Source organism: Pongo pygmaeus, chromosome 5, assembly GCF_028885625.2.
Source record: "Pongo pygmaeus isolate AG05252 chromosome 5, NHGRI_mPonPyg2-v2.0_pri, whole genome shotgun sequence".
Lineage (NCBI taxonomy): Eukaryota > Metazoa > Chordata > Mammalia > Primates > Hominidae > Pongo > Pongo pygmaeus.
The window spans coordinates 130,343,448-130,364,477 of NC_072378.2; the positions used below are offsets into that span (position 1 = coordinate 130,343,448).

The 21,030-nt window shown below is 39.6% G+C and overlaps 1 protein-coding gene across 21 annotated transcripts in view; it reads left to right on the forward strand.

Annotated features, from left to right (window-relative positions):
* Positions 1–21,030, forward strand: part of L3MBTL3 (L3MBTL histone methyl-lysine binding protein 3) — a 123,910-nt gene that overhangs the window by 22,832 nt on the left and 80,048 nt on the right. For 9 of the 21 annotated variants that reach the window (XM_063666581.1, XM_054492330.2, XM_063666583.1 and 6 more), the window contains 7 exons: positions 1,729–1,845; positions 8,326–8,437; positions 10,281–10,440; positions 11,894–12,026; positions 14,239–14,323; positions 16,797–16,888; positions 19,104–19,208. In XM_063666581.1, the coding sequence (XP_063522651.1) occupies positions 1,744–1,845; positions 8,326–8,437; positions 10,281–10,440; positions 11,894–12,026; positions 14,239–14,323; positions 16,797–16,888; positions 19,104–19,208 (789 nt within the window). In that variant the 5' untranslated portion in view covers positions 1,729–1,743. Of the gene's footprint in view, positions 1–1,728; positions 1,846–8,325; positions 8,438–8,692; positions 8,873–10,280; positions 10,441–11,893; positions 12,027–14,238; positions 14,324–16,796; positions 16,889–19,103; positions 19,209–21,030 lie in introns of all 21 variants that reach the window. The other 12 variants (XM_054492327.2, XM_054492324.2, XM_054492323.2 and 9 more) reach the window with 2 other exon arrangements.

A 21,030-nucleotide genomic window follows, 5' to 3' on the forward strand; every position in this document is an offset into this window, starting at 1 on the left:
GGGAAGAATGCAGTGGCTGCTACTACAGTTGTTGCCACTGCACCGGCAATTTTGTCCTCTCTTGGTTTTGCACTATCAGTGCAAATGTCGACACAGTGAAGAAGGCAAAGAATGTGTGAGTATTTTTATGAAAATAGTTGACTTTTTGGACCTTTTGAAAGGGGCTCAGAGACCGTTGAGGAATGCATGCTTTGAGAAATGCTGCTAAAGAGTTTCTGGTAATCTGGATTTTCTTCCTTATATCTTTGTGGTGTGATTTAACAGGCTTTGTTTCTCTGATAGCTCCTATAAATAGACTTGATCAGATTAGGTTTGATTTTGTTTTTTCCTGGCAAGGCTACTTCATAGATGGTGTTGGGTTTGCATTCCTGGCAGCATTGATGATTGTTGCCTAGAACCATTAATTTATTAAAGGTTACAAATTATAATATTCTATCATTCCTTCTTCATTTATTAGCTGGAATTCTTTCTAAGGGGAAACTTTATCTGCCCAACGATATGGTTACTCTAACATACAGATCACATTGGAAAGGCAGGATAAATCCGTGTTTCCTTTTCCAAATAGTGAGTTGGTTTTCTTGAATCCTGAAAAGGTGATCAATGAGGTGTTCTTGGTTTATTTGTTTGCTTTGAATGTCGTTATGAACTTGTGGATTTCAGTTTATCTGATGTGTTTCAGTTCACTGCAGCTAAAATTAGTAAGGATAGTGAGGATACTACTTTGCCTTTCTTTGGCCAGAAGGGGCCTATTCAGGTTGGCTCTTGAATTCTTTGGAGATGACTTCTGTTGTCTTTGATAGCTTCTTTGCTTTCTTGTTTGACAAGATGTTTCAGTTTCATCTTGGACATTTCCTGTATTGAGCAGAAATCAGCTTCTTCTATGGGGAGAATTGTGAGAAATGGTATTTAGACACCACAGTCTGAAGCTAGGCTGCTCATTACTGTTGATTGATGATTGTTTCTAGATTCTTTCAGTGGACAAAACTAGAAAATACACATATTTCTAAAGATAAAACACATCATGAATTCATACTGATACTTCCATTCAAATTTAGGACCCATCAATATTTCATCAGTTGTCTATGATACCAACATAATCACTTATTTGTTTTTCTCGCGTTACAAAGACAACAGTCTTAGAACAACAATATCAATACCACAACCGATGATGTGATTATGGAAATTTGTTTTCCAATTTTTTTAAAAAATGAAAATTAGAAATTTTATCACAATTTAGGTAGCCAAGTTGGTTATCTTAACAGAGCCTTTTTAAGGGTGTTTGCTATACATTTTGAGACTGTTTTCCTATTTCCTAGAATAACAAATTGGCAGATTATCATTTATCCATACCTACTTTTTTCTAGTGTCTTAAAACAGAAAACAAACTGCTTACAGGCAAGGAATTCTATCCATATGGCATTATGACTTTTTGTTTTAAGTGAATATGCCTTGAATAAATGAATTTCTTTTGTTTATGAATAGAAAACGTTTACCATAACACTTTTTAACTAAGAAATTTTTATTAATATTTTTTCTCTATAATTTTCCAAGGATCGTACTAGGAAAAAAGTGTTAATATTTTTGAAGTAGTTGTTTTTAGATCCAGGGATATGGGATATTGTGATCAAGGAAATTATGTAATTAAGGGAAACTGAACTAACAAGTACTAAATTAAAAACAGATTTCCATGTGGAATATTTAGTGATATGCCTTCTTTTCCCCTTTCAGGTTAAAAAATAAATCATGACTGAATCTGCCTCTAGCACAAGTGGTCAAGAGTTTGATGTATTCAGTGTTATGGACTGGAAAGATGGAGTGGGCACGTTACCAGGAAGTGACTTAAAGGTAAGCCCTCTTTATTACATACAATTATGTGTGTGTGCATCTGTGCGTATGCTTACTTAAAATTGGATACATATGTGAAATAAAAATTAAAAGCATTAATCATAGTGGTGTAGGTTTTAGATGATACTTAGACCTCCACAATAAATTTGCAAGACAATTTGAAATGCTGATGGAATGGCAGAGCCTTTGTCACTTGGATTAGGGGAGTAAGGAATGTTTCTGCAGTATGTGCTTATTTCGCAGAAATTGATTTATAGTTTCAAGAAGGATCATCTCAGTTTTGACTCTTATCATGACAGCCTATAAATGCAGAAATGGCAGACTTAGAAGAGCTATCTTTTTTGATTTTGTAGTAATGGGCTTTGTAACTTTAAGTGAATAGCCACAATCTCTGTGTCCTAGAGTTCTCATTTAAAAACTGGATAACGTTAAAGTATTGAATAAACAGGATTATTCACCTCTCTTAAATTAATTGTACTGTAAATGTGGATTTTTATATAATGACTTGTTCAAAATCAGGTTCTTCCTGTAAATCCGTCTGCTTTAGTATAGATGAGAACTCTTTGGAGAGCAATACTTCAGTCTGCTGCTTTTGTATAACCTTGCTCTGCCTCCTTTTCCCAGTAACCCCAAACCTATTCCAGGACCACTTCTGTTGTCCCATGAAACATGGTTGCGCAAGCACCCATCTGGGAAACCAACTACCCCCATCTCTCATTTCTAATTTACTTTTGCTCTAATCCTATCTCTGGAACCTTGAACCGGTCTGTGGCCCTTTAGACTTTGTGTTTGCACTTGGTCGTTCAGGTATTTGAACTTCACATCTCCCCAACAGGCCATTGCTGGGCTTACCTCTCAAATGTTTGGTATTCTAGGCTGTCTTGAATAGAAATTCCTGCTCCGTTATTTAGGCCTCCTGGAATCTAGTCCCTTTTAGTGGCTGCTTGACAAGTATCCTAGCCAAGCCTGCCCTAGCTCATCCTCAGTGGTGAGATTTGGACAATCTGCTTGTCATTGGAAAAAATACTTAGATTTTAGTTGGGTTGGGTTTAATTAAGTGTAATGTGCCAACATCTCTGAGTTTAGTGTAACAAAAATGTTGCACTGAGGTTTAGTAGAATCTGGAGAGGAGATTGGGTTTTCAGTTTTAGCTCTGTATGACCTTGAAAAAGCCAGTTAATCTCTTTCAGTCAAGTTTCCTCTGCAGTAAATTAGGAATTAAATGAATGCCAAGGATTTTACCTGCGCTAACATTCTCCAAATATTCATCTGGATAAGATATGACAGAGAAAGGTTGCTGAACATTTTTGAGAAAGAAAAACTGTTTCTCAAACTGGTCATGTCAACTACATAATAGCTACCCAAGCTTTGGCAAATTATTTCAGTTGCCTAAGTTTTGGAAGCCTTATCTGTAAAATTGAGGATATTAGAATCTATGTGATAAGGTGGTTTTGAGGATTGAAAAAAATAATAGATACAGAACACTTAACAAATTGTATTTTTTCTGGCTTTGTGACTTGCTATGTACAGTGCCATTTTTAATTGCTTTACTCCTTTATTTCCCTTGTGTGTTTTTATCCGTTTTCTTCTCAATGGCTTTTTTTAAAAAAACTGTCACATGGATGATGAAATTTGGAAGTTTTTTCAGTTAGCTTTCAACAATAGAGTGAAGTTTCCATCCCTAAGAAATCTGGATTGCTTTAAGGTTTTCTAAGCAATGAGTTTTAGAAATTAGCCTATTACTTGTATTAAGGTAATCAGGTAATTAAGCCATTTAGTGGGTATTATCATCTGGGTTATTTGATAATGACTTTTGGACCCATCTGATTATCTGGGTAATTGCCATGTATCCAATTCATGAACTGTAGACAGTTTGATACCTCCCTTAAAAAATAATTTAAATGTCATTTTCTTTTACTTTATGACCCTTTTTATCTGAGATTCAGAGGTGACCCAATTGATTATATTACTGAAGATTTCTAATTCACTTGCTTCCTACTTAAAATCCAAGTTGCTTAAGAAATCTGATTAAGAAATTGATTTTTCACAAAATTAGGATATTAGAAAGAACTTTGAATGAATCATGAAATTTTCTTTCACATCATTCTTTGCCTATTTTATCCTATCTAGGCTTCTGTGTTTCAATGGGTAGAGGCATCTTGATTTCCTAGGCTAAAGTTAATTCAGTTAATATAGTCAGCAAATCTATAGAAGTCAATTTCTTATCATGGGAACAGGTTTTTATATGCCTCAATTTTTGCTGTTTTGAAATAACTTTTCCTGTAAAATCCCCATGATTGTTATCCAGTCAAGTTACACCCTTCTTCACATTTTTTAGCAGTTGCCCGAATCTTTTTGGTGAAGTTCAAGCCCCTTAAGTTTACCACAAGAGTTTTTTGGTGGTCTGGCCTCTGCTTTCCTCTCTGGCCATGTCTCATTGCACTCCCACTGCCACTCTTGTTTTCTACCTAGCCCAAACCACTAGTTGAAGCCTTCACATGCTAGGCCCTTGTTACTGTTCCCTGTTGCTGGAATCCGTTCTCCACACTGGGCTATCGAACGCTTATATAAACAGAGCACAGACATCTTCTCTGGGTGCAGTAGGGGAAAGAATAGAGAACGTACTCTCTGCTGGACACTCTGCCTGCATCTTTTTATTTAATTCTTTTATTTTACCCTTTTTAAGGTAGTTTCTGTCTCTCTTGTCAGTTTACAGATGGGGAAATGGAGGCCTGGAGTAGTTAATTCACTTGTTTAGGTCAGTTACTGGCAGGGGTCTCAAAACCAGGCTTTTCTGATATTTAAAATGGATTATCTTACCACTGCTATACTGCTGTCTAAAGAGAGAAAACACCTTCATATCAAAAGAGATGCAAGGAAAATGTTACAGGAATTTAGAGGAGGTAAAATTTTATTTCAGCTGGAGGGATCAGGAAGGCTTTGAAAAGCAGATGTCATTTGAGCTTCAGGTGCCTGGAAATATGTAGGAGTCTCCATGAATACTTTAGGGAGGAAGGGAAGGAGAAGGGCTTCCAGAAGAGGGAGTAGCTTAAGAAGGTACGGAGTGTTAAGGGAGAAACAGCAAGTGTCCACTGACATTCTTGAAAATATTATAGTCATTAAAACACTTTTGCCTAAGGAAGCTTTGGAAACTTTACCACTGCCTAGTTTGTCCTTTTAAAATGCAAATTAGTATTTGTAGATTAATGTTTCAGCGCCAGCTGTAAGAACAGGGAGGTGACTAAGTGGCAGTGCAGAGGGACATGGTACGGCTTCCCATACCTGAGCAGTTTCCCTACCTGAACTTCTAATGATGTCTGAAATTTACAGAGAATTATTCTTCTGGGTCATAATGTCTTTCAGAGTCTCTCAGTAAAATGCAGATACACTCCTGAGAGGACAGCATCTTATCTAGTAAGAATAATTGCCAGTTAGCCAAGAGCAAGACCCTGCCTGCAGTAGCAGGCAGAAACCCAGCAGTAAAATTCACCACACTGTTAATGCACGGTTTTTGCCTTGCTTTGATTAATGTTGAAAACAATTTAGTTATCAAACATCTTTGTACTTAAAACACACTGGTAAGTCGATTCAAATCTCAGCATTGAAAGTAATAAAATGAAAACAATAACCTCAACAGTGTCTTCTAATGATTTATTATTAAATCAGGCAAATATAGGCAAAAGATCCTTTGACTCTACAATCAAAATAAAAGAGAGAGTTGAATCAATTAAAGTTAGTTCAAGCCAAACAAAACATGTGCAGTCCCTTATATATTTCAGGCAGAATTGTTTTCTGATTGACCTGGATATATCCACATGCAGAAAAAGTTAGCAGATGTGTTTTGTTTGCTTAATATTAAATCCCTTTTGTAAAGTTTATAATTTTGACTTTCTTGGTTGTAGAGTGGAGCCACGTGGCAAGTTTTTATACATATTTTAGATCTCTAGGTTAAAAGAACTAATGATTTAAAGAAATATAAACAAAGGTGAAGTTTCCATCATTCCAAAACCATTTGTAAAAGCATCACCAATTTCAGAACCTGGGTGTTTTATTGGCAAACATAGTGTTAGGAAATGTATCAGTCTTTCTGGAATTCTGTCTGTAGGACTTCAGTAATGTTAGCAGGACCTATCAACCTTTGTGGTCTAACATTTTCTATCATAGCAATGTTGTGGAAGACACAGTAAGCCCAAATTGAGAAATCAGAGAAAAATTTGATCCCTGTATGTTTTTGCATATGACAGGATATTTTGAAAATGTTTTGAGGTATTTAATTTTTGAGATAAGCAACTTTGGTAAGAGCAGATAGTCTTTATTTTTTTTTCAGGCTTATAGTATGCCTTGAAAACTATGAATCTTGTCCCCAGAAAGTTGTATATACAAATATCATAATTTTGCATATATTTTATGGGATTAATCAACCGTCAAAGTCCATCTGTGGATCTCTGGCTTAAAAGAGTGAACTGTGCCCCAAAGTGACATTGCATCTTTACTTTGTACTTAGACTGTAGGTCAGTTACTGGCAACACATTTTAGGAGAAAGAAAAGCTGACTGGGATTGAAGGGTGCATCGTGGGAATCTTTCCTTTTAACTTTGAAAGTATTTGAACCTGAAGCTTCCGGGTGTCATAGTTCTGAGTTCTGACTTGGAGATTTCACTCAGTGGTGTTTTCTTTCTCAGTCTTTGAAATGGAGGGTGGTTTGCTGTTTTACAGCAATTTGAAAACTTAAGCCATGGGAGACTTTCTGTTTAATGTAAATGCTTGATGCTATTTCTTACATTTTGTATTTGTCAAATAAGCATAAATTAACATCAGTGACATAGGATAAAAGTAAAATTACCTGAAGTGCATTGTCAAGCTTGTGCCTATTGTTTTTGAATTTTAATTCAAATTGATTTTTTATCACATTCTTTAATATCATTAATTAATAATTATCATGGTAGCTTGATTTTTCTGCTCTTGCCCAGCAGATGGTACTGTCAGCCTTATTTTGAAATATTCTGTCTTCAGAGTGATCGTTAAAAACATTTTTTTAAAGATTTCTTTTTCTATAAGTAAAGTTATTTTTAGCTCTTTTCCTTCTAAATAAACTTTTACCTCTTCCTACATTGACATTTTGGTATACACACTTGGTATAGTACTCACGTATTACCTGGGAACTGGTATCTGGAATACATAGTAGGGAGAAGACATTCTCACATTCCTTAACCATTTCCACATGTTTCGTCTAGAAACCATTTAATAATTGTGGACTATGCATAGAACATTGTTTAAGGTGCTGTTTTCACCTGATAGAAAGGATAATTATTGATACTTTTTGTTTAAGAGTTTTCCAACTTGCAGTTTAGAATGTAGTTTAGTAAAATAAATAATTCTATTGGCATGCTGACCAAATCGATATTTTCAGATTGGCAAATGGAGGGCCTTGCTTAAATACTCATAATTTGCTCATAATTTCTGTGAAAGATCTGAAACATCTTACTATCCTTTTGAATTTTGAGCTTTCTAGCTTTTTCATCACCTGCTAAAATTAGTGGGTCCCTAATGTTACTCTGTTTTATGGAAAAACAGAAGGAATACAGAAAACTGCTTGAAACCCATGAATGTGTGAGTAAACCTCACTGTTTCAGAGAGAACAAGGTCTCCACACGTAGGTAATGGCTAAGCCTTCAACACACACACACAGTACAACCAGGTTGTTGTAGAAACATACTTTGTTTGAAGCGTGCTGTCAGGTGAAAGGAAATTTTCAGTATTTGGAATGGAAATGTCCATGAAATCAAGATGCTCTTGCTTTTTAGTGATAAAATTGGCATGTAGCTAGTAGACTACTTGTTCAGGTCCCAGAGAAATTTCCAGTTATTTTAGAGGGCTACAAGTGAAGATAATGGCAGAATTCTAAAGAGCAGTGAAAGAAAGAGGAAGTGTGGCACTGGTGTCACGTGGCTTAGGCTTCAGCCTTCTGTGCTCACGTCTTAGATTGTAAGGAGAAGGATGTCCAGGCCGTTATTTCTGGCATAGGGATATTCCTTCTCTCTGAACTGGGTGAGCTTGGGCAAGACAAGTTGATTCCTGGGAAAAGAGTAATTCTCCTTTTACTAAACGTGATTTTTAAAAATAAAAAATATGACATAAGAAAAAATAAGTCTTAGTTAAAACACACACACACACACACAGTGTGTTTGAAATGATAGCCCATCAAGTAAGCTGCCAACTCTATAGGACAGGGCAGAGCAGGGTCATTGATATCCTTCAGCAGACCCTGCTGCTTTGTTCTGTTCTCCTTCCTTGAATTCCAAAATTAGTAAAATGCAAAGGTCTTAGTATTGGTGGGAGGCGTATCAGGATATAGTTGTCTAAATTAACTTTTAACATGTAATTAATTTGCTTGAAGACTATATGTGTCAGCCATTAAATAATTACTGACTTTCCTGGGCACTTTTGTAAATTTTGCCTCTTTCTGCTGTGTTGTCGCTAGTTTCGGGTAAATGAGTTTGGAGCCCTGGAAGTTATTACAGATGAGAATGAGATGGAAAATGTTAAAAAAGCAACTGCTACTACCACTTGGATGGTACCAACTGCTCAAGAAGGTAAGGATGGGTCATCTGCATTTTATTTCTTGCTTTTGAAAGATTTGAAATAAGAATATCTAAAGTTTTGTAATAGGCTGGAACTTTGAAGGCCCCGGGTAATTTTTGTGCCTCATGTTGTTAGGTAAATTTCTATAATGAAACTGATAGGAGCCAGCATTTATATTTTAAAATAACTATAAACTGTCTTCTTTCCTAATGCCAGATCTGTAGTAGCACAAGGTTAGTTGGAAATTAAGTAAATCCATGTTGTAGCCTACACAGGTGATTTAGCCAAAAGCCTGCCACTTTTTTTCTCATCTACTCCGATGGTTGTAACTAACACCTATATGCTGATGACTCCTAAATCTACATCTCCAGCCCCGACCTCTCCCCCGAGCTCCAGGCCCGTATTTCCACCTGCCTACTGGACATCTCCACCTGGATGTCCCACAGGTACCTCAAACTCCACATGTCTGAAATGCAATTCATTTTCTATTTCTTTCTCCCCTCCCCACAAACCTGCTCTTTCTTCCCTAACCCATATTTCAGTTGACAATAGCACCATCCACCCAGTGGACAAGCAAGAAATATAGGAGTCATCCTGAATTTGTTCTTCCCATCCCCATATCCTGTTACTTATACCTCTTGATTTTTATTTCCTAATATGTCTCAGATCTGGCCTTTTCTGTCTATCATCTTTGCCACGGCCTTAATGTAGGCTCTTCTCAACTCTCATCTGAACTATTGCAGATGTCACTCTGCTTTTAATTTTACCCCCTTCCAATTGGTCCTGCAGCTTGAAGCCAGAGGAACTTACGTAGATTGCTTATCTGACACTTCACTGATTTCTCGTTGCCTTTTTAGCAGAACATACAAAGATCTGGGTGCCTGCACCTACCTGCTCGCTTTGTCTCCTCAGTCTCTGTTTCCTTCTTTGTATGTTGTGTTCTGGCAGTGCCAGCAGCACAGAGTTACGTGTAATTTTCCCAACACATCATGTGGTTTCATGCTTTCTTGCCTTTACTCATACTGCTTTTTCTGGCTCAAATGCCATTTCTCTCTTTGTCCAGTTGGTAAATTCCTCTTTGGCCTTCAAAACCCTGTTGAGGCTTTCTATCAGCAAATCCTTCTCTCACCTTCCCCCAGGCTGAATGAATCACTTCTTCTGTACTACTTCTGGACCTTGTTTATGCCTCTAGTATTGCATGTATCACATTTTATTATAAATACTGGTTTTCTTGCCTCTCTTCTCTTCTAGACTGTGAGCTTTCTTGGGCAAGGTCTCTACTGTCATTATTAATGTCTAGAATAAATTGGTGCCTAATAACTGTTGGCTGAATGAATGATTAGCCTAACAATTCAGGCAAAAGGAAATGTGAGTTTCTACACAATTTGGATAGCTGTGATTCAGGAAATGTACTACATTGAAAGCGTAATAGATAAGATGTTGATTTAGCCAATTAAGTGAAACAAAATCATTCATCAAAAGATTATAAATGTGAAATAAAAGAAGATCCTTTGAAATTTTCTGAAAGATATAAATATAGAAGAAGATTCTATAGATCGATATATGCGTCTTCTGAATTTAATGACTAATGAAATTTTCTTGTAAACTCTGTAGAAAAAGCCATGGGCAAGCTTTTGTCCTTTCTGCAGAATATTTTTTCATTATTTGAATGACTTGAGTGATTTTTACAGAGCCCATACCCCCCCAAAACACTGTCATTTGATCATTCATTCATTCAGCAAACACTATTCTTTATTGTGTTGCTAACAAAATTATTAGAAGAAAAAGTTTGATTGTATTTTAGAGTGTCTTCTGTCATGGTTTTAATTTGCATTTCTTCTTTTCATCTTCTAGTCTTTTCAGAGAAGACTGGGATGCCTTTCAGGTTGAAGGATCCAGTGAAAGTAGAAGGGCTTCAGTTCTGTGAGAACTGTTGTCAGTATGGCAACGTAGATGAGTGTCTTTCTGGAGGAAACTATTGCAGCCAGAATTGTGCTCGGCACATCAAAGATAAGTAGGTTTTTGCCCCATTCCATCTATAAAATGAGTTTTAGATTCCAAAGTCGTGGTGCCTGAGACTATAGAAGTTTTATGCTCTCTGACATTGATCACCTATTGATACCTTTTTCGCAGAGACTTTTCCTTTAGGGCCACACGGGCCCTAACCCCTATATGGGACCTGGTGACGTCTGTCATGCCTGGTCTGAGTTGTATTACTAATATTCTGCCTGCAAAACAGCCTCTGCCTCTGCCTTCAGTCTTCCATTTCCATTCATTTGATTGTCTTCAGCTAAGAGTATTTAGTTTTTTCTGGGCTACATACACATTTTGAGGACACTGACTTTCATAGAAACATAGTTTTGTTTATATTTTGGGAATTCTTAGGTAACTCGGTTAAAACTCCACATGTGGCATAAAGCTTCCACTGATTCGTAATCAACTGAGTGGAAATGGCCATAGGGAAGAGTGTAGTGAGTTGTTTCACTGATGATCTCAAGGTGTGGACTGAGGATTATGAGACAGAGGCATCAGCTGTAACTGGTAGTGGTGTGTGACCTTCCCATTTGGGGACAGTCTGACAAAGTTCAGCTTATCACCAAGAAGGTGTTTTTCTTGCATGTCATTGTAGACTACAAAGAAATGACTGGACATTTATATTTTAGTGGCATTTCCCATGTATTTTAATCAGCACAGGCTTGGGAACTATTTTGTTTTTCTTTTTTTTTTTTTTGAGACGGAGTCTTGTTCTATCGCTAGGCTGGAGTGCAGTGGCACAGTCTTGGCTCACTGCAACCTCCACATTCCCGGGTTCAAGCAATTCACCTGCCTCCGCCTCCCAAGTAGCTGGGACTACAGGCGCACGCCACCACACCCAGCTAGTTTTTTGTATTTTAGTAGAGATGGGGTTTCACTATGTTAGCCAGGATGATCTTGATCTCCTGACCTCATGATCCGCCTGCCTCAGCCTCCCAAAATGCTGGGATTAAAGGCGTGAGCCACTGCGCCCAACTGGAACTGTCTTGTTTTTCTTGGCTAACTGATGTTTCACAATGTTACACTTAGCCTTTTTTCAATTGGATTTGTCATTCTTAATAACTGCTAGATCCTTGTTTGACCCTGAAAACAAATATCTTTAAATAATCAATTCTTTTATTAGTATAGATGGTAGATGTGACAGACAAATAACTTGTTAGAACCTATTTCATACATATTGCTGGCCCCCTTTTGAAATTAATATATAAGGTAATTTTCATTTTCTGCCCTGACAGACAGATGTCATATGTAATAGTTGTTTTCAGTGTTCCTGATATATGATATTCTCATGCCTACAGATTGCTCCTGGTAGTTAAAGATTTTTCCTTTGGAGGGTGATTTTTTTTTTTAATGATTGTTGCATTGATAATCAACAAGTAGATGTTTGATAGGTATTGTCTCTTGTCACTATTTTGGGTTTATAAACACAACAGAGATCAGAAGGAAGAAAGGGAAATAGAAGAAGACAACGAGGAAGAAGATCCTAAGTGTAGTCGGAAGAAAAAACCAAAATTATCTCTGAAAGCTGACCCCAAGGAGGATGGAGAAGAGAGGGATGATGAAATGGTGAGTGCCTCTGCCTGACACCAGGAGCGCAGGGATGCATCTTTAGTAGGTAGCATCACAGTCACAAGCACTGCTCTGGAGCCCACTGAGTTCAAATGTGGGTTCCAGGACTATCTGTGTTAGTGTCAGTAAGTTACGTGGCCTCTGTGTGCCTTGCTGTCCTGATCTCAAAATGGGAATCATAAACAACAGTATCCTTTTCTCGGTGAAAAAGTGGCATGTCTTGAAATTTAGTGCTAGGGTGAAAGGGAACATTTAAAAACCTTCAATCTTGTAGATGAATCTTAAATTCCTCTTGACAACACAATGCCAATCTTGTTTCATTAAATTGCAGACAGATCTCATAAAACTATCTTTGAGTGGGCCGGGCGCAGTGGCTCACGCCTGTAATCCCGGCACTTTGGGAGGCTGAGGCGGGCGGATCACGAGGTCAGGAGATCGAGACCATCCTGGCTAACATGGTGAAAACCCTTCTCTACTGAAAATACAAAAAATTAGCTAGGCGTGGTGGCAGGCGCCTGTAATCCCAGCTACTCGGGAGGCTGAGGCAGGAGAATGGCGTGAACCTGGGAGGCAGAGCTTGCAGTGAGCCGAGATTGCACCACTCCAGCCTGGGCAACAGAGCGAGACTGCGTCTCAAAAAAAAAAAAACCAAAAAAAAACAAAAAAAACTATCTGAGTGGTTAAAAAACGGCACACAAATATCAGGTATATTGGGGAAAAGCCATTCAAAATGTGTGAATTAAAACGTAAATATCATATTCCTAAAGCATCTATTAATGGTTTTATAGGAAAAGGGAACTTTGAGATCTGGAAGCGTTTCCGTTAAGATCAGTATTGTACAACTGTACAATACCGGGAGTCACTGTTCTAGGAGCTGAGAATACAGGGATGCATAAGACAAATAGATGACAGAGTCTCTCCTGGCAGAGACACTGCATACTTGTTTAGGGGGTATTTAATCTACAAACAAAATGAACAGGAGAAATGTCACCCAGTGGTAAGTGCTACACTGAGAATTAAAATAGGGCATTAGGATTGGCTGACTGCTTTAGGTTGGGTAGTCAGGGAGCCCTCCCAAAGATGATGGCGTGAACAGTGTGATCTGATCAATGAAGAGGAGTCAGCTATGTGAAGTTAAGAGTGAGGTGTCTTCTGGGTAGTAGAACTTCCAGAGGAAAGTCCTTAAGGTAAGAACTTGCACAGCATGTTCTGTTCGAGGAAATAAAAAGAAGTCTGGTCATTGTGGTTTAGGAGACGGTGGAGTAAGATGAAGTTGAAGAGGTATGTGTGGTCCAGGGCATGTAGGGTTTTATGGTAAACAAGAGTCGAGGGTGTTCATGTATTCTGAGTGTCAGGGAAAGCCTCTGGAAAGTTAAGACAAGGGAATGCTTTGATATGATGTATGTTTTAAATGACCACTGTAGCCCTGAGTGGAATCAGGGAAACCAGTTAGGAGTTTATTGCAGTAGACATGTAAGAAGGCTGAAGAAGATGGAAGTCTGTGGATTTGGGAATCAATGTTAGAGGTAGGGTTGTCAGAGTGTGTGAGGAAAAGAGAAAAATCAGGGATAAAGCTCAGAATTTTGGCTTTAACAATTGGCTGGATAATCCTGTCTCTTACTGAGAATGGGAAGATGAGGGTGGAGTGCAGAACAAAGAGTCCTTTGGCCATGATGGGTTTGAGATGCTGATTAACCATCCAGGTGAAGATCCCAAGTAGGCATTTGTCTACAGCCACATGGAGTCAGGGAGAGGAAGCTGAGGATGTGGATTGGGAGTATCTGGCCTATATAAGATGACCTTGAAAACCCAGGGAAAGGGACTAGAAAGAGTAAAGAAGGGAACTGGATTGGAAAAGACATCAGCAGAGGAGACAAAGAGGGGCCAGTGAGGCGTGAGGAAAATCAGAGCGGAGTGGTCACACAACTGAGAGCGGAAAGTGTTTCAAGGAGCGGGGAGCGGTGTCCATGCCCTTCCAGCAGGTAATACATGGATATGGTCTTATTTTGTAACAACCTCAGGCCAAAAGCAACGCAGTTTTCAAATGAACTATATTCTTACCTTCCTTAAAAGTTACAAAGTAAAACTGAAGAAAAGAACAACAGAAAAAGTGCTTTCTGTTCTCTAACTGTTCTCTAAAAGCTCTCTAACTGTTCACTGGTGCCGATTTCTTGAACTTTAAAGTCATAATTTTCCTTTCTTTTTGTAGGAGAACAAACAAGATGTAAGAATCCTGAGGGGTTCGCAGAGAGCACGGAGGAAAAGACGAGGGGATTCGGCTGTATTAAAGCAGGGTGAGCTGACGAAAATAAAGTCTTACTTGTAACTTTATGAAATTGGAAATGGTTCACACAGGTGGAAATTTTAGTCATGCCAGTTAAAGTATTACTTCAGGATTTTCTTTGATTCAGTTTTGTCAATAAAGATTGAGATTTTGAGTATAAGGAAAAAAATGAAAATTCATAACTTTCAAGTGGTTTCAGGGTAAGCATGAGAACTGTCTTCCTTCCTCCCTCCCTCCCTCTCTCCCTCCTTCCCTCCCTCTCTCCCTCCCTCCCTCCCTCCCTCTCTCCCTCCCTCCCTCTCTCCCTCCCTCCCTCCCTCTCTCCCTCCCTCCCTCCCTCTCTCCCTCCTTCCCTCCCTCCCTCCCTGTCTCCCTCTCTCCCTCCCTTTCTCCCTCCCTCCTTCTCTCCCTCTCTCCCTTCCTCTCTGTCTCCGCCTCTCCCTGTCTCCCTCCCTCCCTCTCTCTCTCTCTCCCTCCCTCCGTCCCTCTCTCTCTCTCCCTCCGTCCCTCTCTCTCTCTCCCTCCCTCCATCCCTCTCTCCCTCTCTCTCTCTGTCCCCCTCATCAAGTAGGTGTTTCCTGCCTCTGCTTCTTTATAAAACCTCTGTTCTTGTTCATTTCCCACAGTTTTAGGTTTTTAATGTTCCCTCTCAAAACACGAGCTCCTGGCATGGAACCTGTTTTTTCCCTCCCCTTCTCATCTCTTCTCTCTTCTCTTCCCTTCCCTTCCGTCCCCTCCCCTCCCCTCCCCTCCCCTTCCCTCCCCTCCCCTCCCCTTCCCTCCCGTCCCCTCCCCTTCCCTTCCCTTCCCTTCCCTCCCCTCCCATCCCCTCCCCTTCCCTTCCTTCCCCTCCCCTCCCCTCCCCTCCCCTCCCCTTCCCTTCCCTTCCCTCCCCTCCCCTCCCCTTCCCTTCCCTTCCCTCCCCTCCCCTCCCCTCCCCTCCCCTTCCCTTCCCTTCCCTCCCCTCCCCTCCCCTTCCCTTCCCTTCCTTTCCCTCCCCTCCCCTCCCCTCCCATCTTCGAGATGGATTCTCACTCTGTCACCCAGGCTGAAGTATGGTGGCGCAATCTCGGCTCACAGCAGCCTCCACCTCCTAGGTTCACCTGATTCCCCTGCCACAGCCTCCCAAGTAGCTGGGATTACAGGTGTGGACCACCACACCTGGCTAATTTTTGTATTTTTAGTAGAGATGGGGTTTCATCATATTGGCCAGGCTGGTCTCGAACTCCTGACCTCAAGCCATCTGCCCATGTCTACCTCCCAAAGTGCTGGGATTACAGGCATGAGCCACCGTGCCTGGCCCTTTTTTTTGTTTGTTTCATTGTTCCTCAGGCAGCATTTTATTTCCAGGAGGAAGCCAGCCCTGGAGCCCTTCCCTTTAGTATTTGTCTCGATGTACTTTTCTGCTTATTCTGTGTGGACCTTGGGTCACTTCCATAGAGGCCCTGGGGGATGTCCCTCACTAGGCTCTATCCCCTTGCCTGTCTCAGCTCGCAGCCTGCACAGTCAGTCATACTGTCCCGACAAACCAGGGCCATGAACCAGGTGCTCCTCCTCAGTGCCAGGGCGCATTCTAGCCTTGTTCTGTTAATTCCTCAAAAAACTGGAAATAGCCCCACCTGCCCCAGGCAAACAGCTTAACTTTTGTGTCTTTTCAGAGATGGCCTTCTATTTTACATCACTGAGATGAAGGGTGTAAATTCCTCAGTTCCTCTGCACTCTGCCTCGAAATGTCTGTTTCTTTCACCGTCATTTCCCCTGCCCTTCTTTTTCACCCCGGATGAACTTCAGGCCCCTGGCTCTTCTGGGACCTTGTTCCTTCAGTCACATTTTTTCCTTAAGTTTTCCGATTTTTTTCTTCTCTTTGTATACTCTACCTTAGCCTGTTCCAGTCTCATCCCCAAAGTACCTTTCTCTCAGCTTTGCTACCCATCAGGCTATTATATTTTTCCTTCATTTCCAGTATTTGTCAAATTAATCCAAAATATATAAAACTAATATTAACTGCTCCATTGTTTTTATCACTTATGTATTCTTTTTGCACCTAAAAATCTGCTTCTCACTATATTGATTGTTTTCCTTCCTTTTCAAGATTAGCAGCCACTCAATGCACTGGCCTTTCCACAGTCCTCAACTTCTTGATCTCTTAGGGAAAATTTTTTGAGCATCCTGCTTCTAGAAGCTCTCCCTTCCTGTAGCTTCTGTGGTAAACGTGTTTTCTCTTGACTTCCTGTTGTTTTCTTCCTTTATTCTAAGTTCTTCCACTTCCATCTCCTACCCTCCTCACTGTGGGTGCAAACCACAGTTCACTTTTTATCTTGGTTCTTGGGAAGAGGAGTCAGGAAGAGAGACAGAGAGATACCAGTCCTGGAAGTCAGAGAAGAGCTAGGCAGAGTATCAGTCAGGGACGTGTGAGTTCACAGATGCATCACTGCTGGCTTAGATTTGGAAATTCTGTCATTTCAGTCTTGCTTGCCTTTCAGGTTTGCCTCCTAAAGGAAAGAAAGCGTGGTGCTGGGCATCCTACCTGGAAGAGGAGAAAGCAGTGGCAGTGCCGGCGAAGCTGTTCAAGGAGGTATGGGCCCTTCTAGAGACATAATCTGTAAGGGCACAGGAGCTGGGATACCAGCCTGAGTTAGGATTGTTGTTGCCACTGAAATTTGACTTGGGATCATTTTTTCAGCATGCAGTATTTGATGCATGTGTTTATATGGAGGGCAGTTAACATTGACATGTGTGTCCTCCCCGTGCCACATGTGTGGGTGTACACTGACACGTGTGTGCTCTTCTCTCTCAGCATCTTATGGGCTTGCAATCATGAATTTTAACAGGGATACTAATACTACCACGAAAAACTAGCAGATGAAGAAAAAATATTAGGAAATTTCATGTCAACATTGTGGCTTTGAGAAATTAGAAATGAGTTACTATGATTTACGTATTATCACAGCAAAACATCTAAAAATGGGTCACTATATTATATTAGCTATAATAAAAGTGTTTTATCATAAGTGATTTAAAATCAGTTAACAATATAGATATCAGATGTAGTTCTGAGTAACAGTTGATGTCCCTGGACTAAACCAAGAATTGGGGTCCTGGTGTGGTGGCACATGCCTGCCTGCAATCTCATCACTTTGGGAAGTTGAGGCAGTAGGATCACTTGAGGCCAGGAGTTCGAGACCAGTCTGAGCAACATAGTGAGACCCTGCCTCTAAAAAATAAATAAATAAAAAATATAGTGGAGCGTGGTGTTCAAAGTTGCCATGAGCTACAATCCTGCCACTGCACTCCAGCCTGGACAACAGAGCAAGACCCTGTCTCTAAACAGACAAACAAAACACATACAAAAAAACAAGGGTTGGTAAACTTTTTTGGTAAAGGGCCAGATAGTAAATATGTTAGGCATTTCAGAGCATGTGGTCTCTGTTGCAACGACTCAGTTAGGTCGTTGTAGCACAAAAGCAGCCATAGAGAATATGTAGACAAGTGGGCATCACTATGTTCCAGTAAGATTGTTTACAAAAACTCATGGTGCACTGGATTTGACCCACAGACTGGAGTTTGCTGACCCTTGATTTAAATTATTTCATTATATTTAATCATGGTATGTAATTAATTTGCCATAGATATATTTTTATGTAGGTATGAACATAGCAAGCTTTTAAAAAGTGATGAATAATAAATGTTAGTAAATGTTAGGACGATTATATCTACATTAAGAATATTTAATTTAAATATAGTAGTAATTACATATAAACTTGTTCTCTGTAATTATTTTCTGTAGCTTTGGTCCTTTAGAGAAGAGAGTTTTTCACATTAAAAAAAAAGTTTAAATGTAACTAATTCCTTGAATCAGTAATGAATGCATGTGATTCAAAATATAAAAGTACTATAATCATATAAAGAATGTCTCTCATAGCCCTGTCCCCCAGGCACCAGATTTGCCTCTCCTGAAGTAACCAGTATTACCAGTTCTTATATTCCCTTCCTGGAAAATTATATGTTCATATAAGCAATATATATATACACAGATCCTTCCCTTTCTGTCTTCAACCAAATGGTAACATATGTTGTATACTTTTTGGTCTTTGCTTTTTTTGTTTAACTTGACAGTTTGAAGATGATTCTATCTGAGTCATGAATCTCTTCACCATTCTTTTATAGCAATACATAGTATTCCATCTTAGGCCTGTTCTGTAATAATTTACGTTCCTCCGTATTGATTTGCACATGCATACATATATACTTTCTAATCTTTTGCTATATGTTTTAGTGAATAATCTTCTATAACAGTCATTTTTCATGTGTGAAAATCTCTTGGATAATTTCCTAGAGTTAGAATTGTTGTATCAAAAAGAATTTTTTGATTGATATTATGAAATTACTAGAGGTTGTACCAATTTGCATTCTTCCTAGTGATGTATGCATGTATCTGTTTTCCTACAGCTTTACCAACACAGTGTTGTCAAACTTTTTGATCTTTATCAGCCTGATAGGTGAAACGTATCTTAGTGTAATTTTACTTTGTACGTCTCTTTCGCATGAGGTTGAGCATCTTTTCAAATATGTAAAAGACAAAGGGTATACGGCATTACATTTCCTTTCCTGGGACCTATGTATAGCCTTGGTCCATTTTCTCATTGGGTTATTTATTGATTCTTTTTCTTTGGATTTTTAGAAGTTATGTATTTGGTTAAATAGTCTTTATTTTTAAAATGGTAACTATTTACATCTTTAACTAGGCCTTTGGGATAAGGGACTAAAGCTGCTGTCATTTTGCATTTTAGCATCAATCCTTTCCGTATAACAAAAATGGATTCAAAGTTGGCATGAAATTAGAAGGCGTGGATCCCGAGCATCAGTCTGTGTACTGTGTCCTCACCGTGGCGGAGGTAAGCTTTGCCTCATCTTTATTTTTAAAATAAAATGGTGATTATGGGGATTTAAAATGAGGAAAAACTGCCATTGGATGTATTTCATGCCAGGCACGGTGTTCACTGTTTTGTGTGCGTTATTTCGTTTAATCTTTATAAGAATACTGTGCACGTTGTGATTTTTCTCAAGCTCTGTTCTGTAGATTAGGGAACTGAGGCTCGGAGTGATGAAGTGATGGATACAAGACCACACAGCTTTAAAGTGGTAGAACCCGGATTTGAACCAGTGTCTGTCTGATGCCATCGTCCTTGCCATAAGGAACAGACCAACAGATACTTACGTTTTTTTAGTATTTCAAGGTATCTCTGTGAAATTTTTCAGGAAAAAAATGACCAAGCCAAATATATAAATATATATCTCAGTCTAATATATTACTGAGAGTACTTTAAAAACTGTGACCACACAGCTTCAAAGTGGCAGAACCAGGATTTGAACCCATGTCTGTCTGATTCTGTAGGCTTTGCCGTACTGTATTCCTTAACATAAGGAACAGACCAACAGATACTTTTTTTTTTAGTATTTTAAGGTATCTGTATGAAATTTTTCAGGAAAAAATGACCAAGTCTGTTATACATACATATATTACCAAGAGTACTTTAAAAATGTGATTCCTCCTATGCTGGCCTTCTCCTTGCTCCCTCCCTTGAGCCAGAGGTATATCTATTTTAAAAATTTCTCCCCAAAGAATAAGATAGTCTTATGTACTAGTTTTGGGTATTATACTATTCTTTAATTACCTAATGAACTTATAAGAAGGTTGGCTTCTGCAGAACACAGTACCATGTGATAGCTGGATGATGACAGCCTCAGTCAATGATAACATACAGTTACATAGGGCATACTATGTGCCAGCGGCTAATCCAAGTACTTTTCATCTGTTAGCTCTTTTATTTTATTTTATTTTTTTGAGGTGGAGTCCCACTCTGTCACCCAGGCTGGAGTGCAGTGGTGTAATCTTGGCTCACTGCAACCTCCACCTCCCAGGTTCAAGTGATTCTCCTGCCTCAGCCTCCTGAGTAGCTAGGACTACAGGCGCATGCCACCTTGCCTGGCTAGTTTGTATATTTTTAGTAGAGATGAGGTTTCGTCGTGTTGGCCAGGCTGGTCTCGAACTCCTGACCTCAGGCGATCTGCCTCAGCCTCCCAAAGTGCTGGGATTACAGGCGAGAGCCACCACGCCCAGCCCATCTGTTCAAAACGACCTTTTGAGGTAGAACCCTGTCCCTCCCATTTTTCAGATGAGAAACCTGAGGCATTGAGTGTTAAAGGAACTTGCAGCTTGTAATAATGTAATACGTAGTGAAAGGAAATAACTGGATTCTCTTACTCGTATCAGAAAACTGTTGTGGAACATTTGTGTAGATTTTATTTACTGTGAGAATACTGACATTCTCAAACTTGATCAGACATTGTATGTTCTCTTCTTCCTGCACTCAAGTTTTTGTTAGACCCTTTTGAGTTGGAAGAGGAGTGTCACAGTTTCTTGGTGGATGCTTTGTGTTTGTCCTTTGAAGTGGATGATATTGCCCAGCAAGAGCGCAAGGCGGGAGTTGCTAGCCCTGAAGAATACCATCATGTAAGAGATGGGTGCAGGAGAAAGAATAGAGCAGGATCCTGAAAAGGAACAGCGAGAGACAGAAAAAGGAACCAGGAGAGGGGCCTGCAGTAGGAACCAGGGAGAGCAGGCAGTTGAAGTGGGGAAGAAGCAGCAGTGTCAGATGCTGTGGTTGTTCTCAAGGAGCATGAAGGAGTTGTGTCTTGCGCCAGGGCGACTGGAGC